This window comes from Mus pahari, chromosome 9 (assembly GCF_900095145.1).
Source record: "Mus pahari chromosome 9, PAHARI_EIJ_v1.1, whole genome shotgun sequence".
Classification (NCBI taxonomy): Eukaryota; Metazoa; Chordata; class Mammalia; order Rodentia; family Muridae; genus Mus; species Mus pahari.
In genome coordinates this window covers 69,181,659-69,191,278 of record NC_034598.1, presented here as the reverse complement: position 1 = coordinate 69,191,278, position 9,620 = coordinate 69,181,659, and the positions used below count along the sequence as shown (strand labels likewise).

Here is a 9,620-nt window from a genome sequence, read left to right as displayed (position 1 = left end):
GCCTGCTTCTGTCTCCCGAGTGCTGGGATTAAAGGCGTGCACCACCACGCCCGGCTGGAAGCTCATTTTTTAATTGTTCAATTGTAGCTGCAGAGGCGCAGAGACCTGTGAGGCAGAAGTGGATGAGTTACCTTGTAACTCACGCCTCAGACACAGCCACTGAGGTAGCCAATGGGCCCGGAAAGCTGGACAAGTGGTTTTGAAAAGGGCTGTTCTCTGGTGTTAGTGATGCTTCTTAAGAACAAAATTGCACATGCGAAGAGGATACATTTACATTTTTATTCAAATGCTTGTTAATTGATGGAGGGTTGGAACAAACTCATGCTGTTAAGGGAGCATCTCCCCGGAACAAGCTGTCCTGCTTTGCTCTCCCCAGACCCTCCTGTTTCTACTTGGTTGAGATCTTTCTTTTTGAAAATCATCTCCTCCGCAGTCTCTGTACAACTCTAGACGCAGAACTAGAATTTAGCTTCTAAGGGACAAAATTTCTTATTTCCTTGCTTTTCTTCCTTCCCATATTTCTTCTCTCCCCTTCACTTCTCCAGTCTATCCATCCTTCCTTCTGCTGTTTTTCTTCTTCCCTCCCTTCCTTCTTTGCTTTGTAATTTATTCCCTTTGTCATTTCTTCCCCGTTCATTCTTATCTCCCTCTTCTTGTTTCCTCTCTCCCATATCTCTCACTCCCTTTCTCCCTCTACCTCTCTCTCCATTCTTTTCTTTCTACTCATAGGCCACTCCTTGCTTGTGTACTGCATTGATGACTGAACTCAGGTCCTTGTATATGCATGGCAGGTGTTTTTCGCCAAAGCCTACATCCCAATCATTTCACCTTCTTAATTGAAAAATAATTCATGTGTATTCTTTCAGGATAATTTAATTATCATGAATGGATATCATGATGATTGCAATGCCCTGTCTGATTATCCAGGTCACTTGAAAGTTTTAACTGCTATTCACATATACAATCGATCACTAAAGCATGCTCCTTCCATCTAACTGAACATTGCAGTTTTTGATTAATGTATTCCTTTTCTAATGAGCCTTCCTTTCTCTCTGAATTTTCATCCTATCACTCTATTATATTTTGTTACCTTTGTTTGACTCTGCATACATATGAAATTCTGATTATATTTGTAACCTCTTTCAAGTTCAATCATGGTACATAAAATGGAAAGTTTCCTTGTTGTAAAGTGAGTCACTATTCTATTAACATATGCACCACATTTTCTCTACCCATCTGATCAGTTAGGAAGCACTTTGATGTCATAAGCTGAGTATTTTGAATAATACTGCATTGAATAACAAGGTAGACATGGCATAATAAAATACTCCTTTGGATATTTAGTTATACACTGAACAGTGAGCTCACTCGATTACATGCAATTCTATTTTTCTTATATTGATTCCTTATCATATTCCATAATGACTGTACAATTTATATTCACTTAATATAAAGTCTTGCCAACATGTGCTGTCCTCTAACATTTGTATACCAGGCATTAGAGTAATCATGAGATAATATTTCATTGTGGTTTGATTTTGTACCTCCCTTGATGATTTCTAATGTTGAAACTATTTTCATAAATCTGGTCATATATAACTTTTATTTTAAGAAATGTCTTTCTGGATCTTTTGCAGATTTCCCCATATTTTTTTAGTCTTGTTGTTATTGAGTTCTCTGCTTTCTTTAAATATTTTGTAGTATAGTTTTTTAAAGAAACTTTTGATAAATAGATTCCCCTACTTACTAGAAATTTTTTCCAAAAAGTAGAAATGACTGTTTCAACATATTTAACCTTTTTCAGCTTCCTCCACTGTATATTGAACATTTATAATGTTTATGTTTTGGTAATGCAGAAATCATAATTTCACAGGTATCATATAAGCTATGTTAATTAAACAAAAATGTAAATTTCATTCATATGAATGTTATGAAAACTAAAACCTGTAATTTTGGTGTCCAATTCATCACTCTATAAAAATACATTGGGATAAGAATGGAGTCCTGGCTAAAGAAGGAAATATGGGGAGGGCCTACTGTCATTAAAAGATCCTTGACAAGTCATATGGAAACCTACTACTGTAGAAGGTTTCTAGAATTTATAAATATATGAAAAAAATTTAAATCCAGTTACTATAGGATGGGAAAGACAATGCCTCAACTAGACATCTACAACCACCAAGAACTCACAATGCTAGCAATGGATTACATCTTGTTGAACAGTTGCCTGAAATTGTCCTAAGATTGCCCAAACATCATTTGAGATTGTCAACACTTTTGGTTATCTCACAGATTGAGGATAAGACCCCTTTGTAGAGAATACTGTGTAATTAGGTTATACAACATGAAATAAAGCTGGTGCCCAGCTTGAAGCTTAACTTCCAATGACTTTTTTTCATGGTGCTGGAATGCACTTTGCACACTACAGGAGGAAAAAGGTAATCATCAAATAATACCCAGATAAAAATCCTGGAACCTACAACAGGAATCCGACTACAAGATATTCTCATACAATAATGGAACAGAAGTTGTGGGAATAACCAGACAATATTGTATTGTATGAAATGGAACCAAACCTAATATTGATAAAATGGTCAAGAACCTGAAAACTACGTAAGTCATGGTCCCTAAGAGAAAAACATAATACTATTATTCTGCTAAAAATATCAATAAAGTGACTCCTAATGACATATTCCTATTTGAATAAATCATTTCACCACACAGTCCTCAGTAGAGAAACTTCATTTTTATAGTAGATGTTAAAATGGACACCCACAACAGGACATTATATGCAAAGTGATACATACAGACCTAAATAGAATTTCTTTATCAACTGGCCCCATTTTCAGTGCTGTGGAATCTATGTGGAAGAGGAGGGAGAAATATTGTGAGAGCCAGAACTGTTTAATGACTCAAAGGAAGAGGCATCATTCGTACATAACAGGACTGATACACATATGAATTCATAGAGACTGTCATGTCACATATGTGATGCCCAAATTTAAATTAGACAATCTCAGCCCTGAGAAGGTGAATTGGAAACAAAGTTCCATCCTTAAACAAGAAGCTCCTTGTAACTGGCACCTTCTGGGAATGGGAAAATCAATTTTCTCCAATGGAGTGACACTAAGTATTCCAGCCACCCTCTAACGTGGGCCCTGTGCCTAGAAGTTGGCCAGCATAAGGAGATCACAAGTTTTCAAGAGTTGGATAGGTTTGGGGGTGGGAGGATCTGGGAATATTTTGGGGAAGCTAAAGAACATGATCCAGATAAACTGTTTAAAGTATATAAAATATTTTACTTAAAACACAAAGTGAAATATAAAGTCTGTGAAGTTCAAAAGAATTTGGATCAAAAGTAAAAACATTACATACTTTATACTCCTATCTATTAATTAAATCAATGTGCTATATGTCATATATATATATATATATATATATATTCTATTTTAAATTGTGTATAATATAGATTTTTCATATATACCTACATAAATTATTATGCAAATAAATCTATCGCCCTGATTAAAAACTACTGGTTTGCTTTCATNTCTCTCTCTCTCTCTCTCTCTCTCTCTCTCTCTCTCTCTCTCTCTCTGTGTGTGTGTGTGTGTGTGTGTGTGTGTGTGTGTGTGTGTGTGTATGCAGGTTCCTGTGCAGTCCAGAGGGAGGCATACCATAGCCTGGAACTAGGGTTACATGGGGCTATAAGCAGACTTCTTTTCAGGTCTTTTGTCAGAGCAGAACTGCTCAGCTACCTATCTAGCTCCTCCATGCCATTTTTCTTTATCTATTAATATCAGTATTACCCAATTCATAGTTTCTCACCAACACTAGTTTGTTTCAGAATTCTTATTTCTCATTGTGAAGACTTTTCGTTTCTTTTTTACCTTTCATACTGTGGGTTATGAATAAAGAAGATCCTAAGTGTCATGGTTTTGTCTCTTCCTGCAGCGACTATCCAATGGCTCCATAGATTCGACAGATGACACCAGCCAGATCGTCGAGCTGCAAGAATTGCTTGACAAGCAAAACTATGAAATGGCCCAAATGAAAGAACGCTTAACAGCTCTCTCTTCCCGGGTGGGAGAGGTGGAACAAGAAGCAGAGACAGCAAGAAAGGACCTCATTAAAACAGAAGAAATGAACACAAAATATCAAAGGGACATCCGAGAGGTAGGTAGCTCATAGCAGTGTCTTTGCTTCTTGAATGGCTTCCCAAATGCTGCTCTGAGAAGCTCTTCCCATGCACTTCCCTAGTGGCCGATAGTCTTTGCTTCTTGAAAACCATAATTAGGATTGTTATTTTAGTTATGTAATTGTTCAGTAAGGCAGAAATGCTTTACTTATTGGTTCATTCAATATGCATGAATGGAAAGCTTTTGGAATCAAGTCTCACCTATTATAAAGTCTTTTTGAAGACGTAATGATATTTGAAGACTCCATATTTTACATTTGAATAAATGTGCATGTGGGAATGAATTGTGATTTCTTGTAATATAGAGTGCTCAAAAACACTGCTTTAAATTGTCTCTTATTTCAGGTTTGGGTCTGTGAGTGCCTGTGTATGGAGAAGATATACATATGAATAATATAACCTTTCTTTTTATGTATAGTATATTGCATTTTGCTAGGATTAACATAAAGTTGTCTCCAAAACATAGAGAAAAGAAAGAAAGAAAGAAAGAAAGAAAGAAAGAAAGAAAGAAAGAAAGAAAGAAAGAAAAGAAAGAAAGAACGAACAGAGGGAGGGCGGAGGGAGAGAGGGAGGGAGAAAGGGAAGGAAGGAAGAAAGGAAGGAAGGAAGGAAAGAAAGAAAGAAAGAAAGAAAGAAAGAAAGAAAGAAAGAAAGAAAGAAAGAAAGAAAGAAAGGAAGAAAGAAAGAAAGTTTCAGATTTATTAAAAGATTTAGGAAAATATTTTATTCATGGCATGAAATTATCTCACCTATTAGAATAAAAGTGCAAAACACTTTTCTTCTTTCGTACTCTTAAAAACACAATTCTTTGCATATTAGAAAATTTTGCTTTTTGATATTTTACATTTTTCATTTTAATATTTTTCCCCGGAGCATATCTTCATACCTTTAAGTATGTTCCCATGTGCTTAACAAGTTAATATAGCTGCACTATTTGTTGTATCCAAATCTGTTTCTTCCTCTTCTTAAGGGTGTACTTCACATCTTTGCCTTTTGACCCCATTAAAGGTTTCGTCATAAAGCATTATGTTGATTTATATTGTTGAATGAAGGGCTAAATGCTCTGTCCTTTGAAGGGCTAGTATTTCCTACATTTGTTTTCCTCTAGGCTAGCACTCTACCAAATTGTCCTTGATGTCTTGTTTGCCGGTTTCCTCATCTCATGTGTTTCGCTGGTTCACTCTCCTTCTCCTGCCTTCCCGTCTTCTGTACCCAGTCTCCTACTGCTTTCTTTATGTTAGCAAAGGTGAATGAGCTTCAAAGCCACCATAGGCTCCTAGTTTCTTTCTCTACCTCCATTTTCCTGTCTTCTCCATGTCCCAGAGATTGCATCTCGGCCTCTAACAGCTGTCTCAATGAAAGCAACCTGACATTTGCTTCTTTCACACTCCCCCAATAAACCTTACTATTTAGCAGATTCATCCATCAAATATTATTGCTTAGGCCTAAATCATAGAGATTCCATGAAAGTTTCTTTAAGTTCCATTCTGCATTTGATTCCATGGTAAATCCTATAATCTGTAAGTTTAATATGTGACTTCTCACTCTCTTCCACAACTTTCCCTAGTTTTATGTATTCATTATATTTGAACATGAGGTCACAATACTTTATTTAGTGGGCCGACATTGGCTTATGCCTTCTTACAAATATCTGGCTCACATTATTATTTTTAAATCTTTTAATTGCCATATAATCTACTTGCAGTAATATCAGAGCCATGTAAGGTGCTTGATAAATATTTAAAGTGTAATGTGTCCTATCTGGTCCTCTGTCATCCTACCCCACTTTGCTCAATTGAAGTGAATTCTTGTTTGTTTGTTTGTTTGTTTCCTTTTGCCAAGACATCTTTACTCTTTTCATCACATGCATTTTACTTATGTGGATAAGCTGACAAGCAGGACTTGCTTGATTCTGTGTTCTTAGCCTCTACCTTTTGCTCAAATGCACTCCTCTCAAATGCGTGCTCCCTGGCCTTGCCTTTTCCTTCATAGTTCATTTCTATTTTAATATAACAATACACATTCCTCCTTATTTAAAACATTCCCTTCACCAAGTCCTATTGGCTTATCTTTTCTACCTATCTATATACATATTGTGCACATAACACCAAAATCCTTTGTTGGAAAAATGGTTACTTATCATCCTTCACAAAAATGTAAGATTTAAGTTGTTCTGCCATTACACGAACTTTTCCTCATTCTTTAGCTTTTCATGCTTGTAGCTCCAGTGATTCTGTTCTTTAAATTGCATTTTAGCCACTCATCAACTTTATATTTAGCTATCTCTTGCAGAGAGGGTGCAGTACCTCCGGTTCCTTCCTTGTTGCACATTTTAAAATAGCTCCTTGATAAAAAAAATAGTGTCTAGATATAGGTGACCAAAAATCAGGTGAGGCAGGAAACATCAACCTTGTGTTGCCAGGGATGGTTTCATTAGGAACGTATTTTAATGGGTTAAGTCTTCCCTATCATAAGCAATTTTTATGCAACATATAATTTTATTTCTAAGCTTCCTAATAACTAGGTCAGCATGTTTTAGTTAAGACTTATGGAAAAGGGACATATCCCATTATCCACCTCAGACAGGCAATCAGAAAAGAATGTTTTCAGAGCCTGGCAGCAAAGGGAAGTGTAAGGACTACTTATAGGTGTAAGAAGTAGGGAAGAAGTGACATCCCTCACAAGCACTAGAAGGAGCCGGCACTCACTCCTCAACCCTGGCTGTCTGCACAAAGCAGGACTTGGAGTATACACACACACACACACACACACACACACACACACACACACACACACACGGTGGGGAACAGAGACAGAGACAGACAGAGACAGAGAGTCAGAGACAAAGAGACAGAGGAGACCCAGAGAGTCATAGAGAAGAACAAGAAACAGATGCCCAGAAGATACCATGTAGAATAAAATAGTTCTGAAAGTATTAATTTCAAAGCCACATGCTTTCGCTCTGTCTTTTTCCTTTCTCAGAAAGAAATATTATATTAAACCCATCACAAGCATACTATGTCCTTTTTCCTCAATTGCCAGTTATCTTAACGACACCAATCCCATTTAGAAGAGCAACATGAGGCTCTTTGAGGTAATATGACTTACTCATGGCCTATGGACTACCATCCTTTCTTCAGAATCTCTGAGAAGTAACCACACTCTAGAACCTGGAAGAAAAAGAAATTACATGTCCTTACATTTGTGTTTCTCTCACTATACTATGCTTCCCCAGTCTTCGTACTTCTGAGAAGGAAAGTCTCTAAGTAGACCACTCCTTTCACTGAACCTTCTGCAAAATGAACTAACAAGAAAAAAAATTTTTTCAAAAGGTTAAAATGTTTCAGGTCCAGAGCCAATTTATCAGGGCATCCTTAACCCTACATTAGCCAGTCTTTATACCTCTCCATTCCTGGATTAGTGCTTTTGTGACTGTTGTGAACATCATATATAATATACAGACTCTCAAGTTTCTAACCATTCAATCCTAAGAGAAGTATCCAGGGCCTGTAGCAGTGTGATTTTACTATGTCCCTGATTCTCCTTTCTAATGTTCCAACAACATATTTGAAAAGTGTTTTCAATTATCACTGTCTTTTATGAGAAGAATCATCAATCTGTTATGACGTTTTAACATGGAATTTGGGGTAATCTAAATCTGTATTCCTGGATCATCGTCACTTATGCTTGGCTTCAAGAATGGATTCCCTTATTCTCATTTAGTTTTGGGTTATGTTTTCCACCTAAATACAGTTTTACTCTATGGCAACTATAATAAAAGTTTTCAGCCACAATATACTACCAATTAAATAACCAATATTTTGTTATTTTTCCCCCAAAGTCAAAATTATGTGAAATTCCTGTCACTTAAACTCAAAAGTCCTGATTTTTGCTTCTTAAATATGTTTCTAATATATTGTTAATTTCTTAATATTATGGGAGTTAGATAATTCTTTTGTTTTCTCTCAAATTGCAGCACAGTATGATGTAAATATATAATAAGAAAGCAACTCATTGAATGACTTAAGGAAAAACATGGGTCATCAGAGGCAGACAACCATTGAATTACAAATTAAAATGTATTTTGTTTTGTCTATTAAGATAATCTAATAACACTAACTGACATATAATCGCATGTAGTCAATGCCTTCTGGACATAGTTTATATTGCTTCATCAGGGATCTTTGAAGTTTCACTTAACCAGCTCTTTGCATTAATTTTTTTCTTAAAATAGACAGAGGTAGACATAATGCAATTATTCAAAAAAATTATTAACTGTGCCTTTATTCTCCAATTTTTAATTGAGAAGATATCAGCCATATATGAATACTAGTATTTAACTCTATGTAGGTATGAGAAGGGTTAAAATTCTCAGTAAATTATTTTGATTACATTTATTTTGTGAATAAAGCCAATGTATCTTTCTGACTTTGCACAAAACAGCTCTTCTCATATCTGCAAATTAATCAAAAAATGAAACTATAATTCCTCTTTTATATTAGTTGAAGCATGGATTAAGCTTTCAATCTAATACATTCCATTACTATAAAACTAGATGTATTTATTATAATAAAAATTCAGTTATATATAAACTTTGCTATTTGTCTTTTTATATAAGAGCTTTTAGGAGCTAAAGAAAAAGCCTTCTCTTTAGAAACTTCAAATAACACAGAGAAAAAGCTATTTCTATGACTTGTAAGTTCAAATTTTATTTTTGGTAACACAGCCTGTAGTTAAAAATTGAATCACTAACATGAATCACTGAGTCAAAAATGCAGTTTCAAATCTACATACACTGACTCCTGCAGGGAATGTGTGCAGGAGACCTGAGTAGCCAAGCATGGAAAGGTTTTGAATCACTGATACAAACTATCTATTTAATGAATCTATATTCCACTCTAGGAATTCTACAAAGTAATTAAGCTATTATATCACCCCATTCCTAGTAATTATATGGTATTTCAAGCTGTACTACAGAGCAATTGTGAGAAAAACTGCATGGTACTGGTACAGGGACAGACAGGTAGATCAATGGAATAGAATTGAAGACTCAGAAATGAATCCACACACCTATGGTCACTTGATCTTTGACAAGGAAGCTGAAACCATCCAGTGGAAAAAAGACAGCATTTTCAACAAATGGTGCTGGCACAACTGGTGATTATCATGTAGAAGAATGTGAAAAGATCCATTCTTTTTTTCCCAATTTTTATTAGNTATTTACTTCAATTACATTTTAAATGCTATCCCCAAAGTCCCCTATACCCTCCACCGACCCGCTCACCTACTCACCCACTCCCCCTTCTTGGCCCTGGTGTTCCCCTGTCCTGGGGCATATAAAGTTTGCAAGACCAAGGGGCCTCTCTTCCCAATGATGGCTGACTAGGCCATCTTCTGCTACATATGCAGCTAGAGACATGAGCTC

The 9,620-nt window shown here is 35.9% G+C and overlaps 1 protein-coding gene across 38 annotated transcripts in view; it reads left to right on the top strand.

Annotated features, from left to right (window-relative positions):
• Ppfia2 (PTPRF interacting protein alpha 2) overlaps positions 1-9,620 on the top strand; it is a 443,940-nt gene that overhangs the window by 336,489 nt on the left and 97,831 nt on the right. For all 38 annotated transcript variants that reach the window (XM_029542153.1, XM_029542171.1, XM_029542168.1 and 35 more), the window contains one exon: positions 3,952-4,173. In XM_029542153.1, coding sequence (XP_029398013.1) covers positions 3,952-4,173 — 222 coding nt within the window. The remainder of the gene's footprint in view (positions 1-3,951; positions 4,174-9,620) is intronic.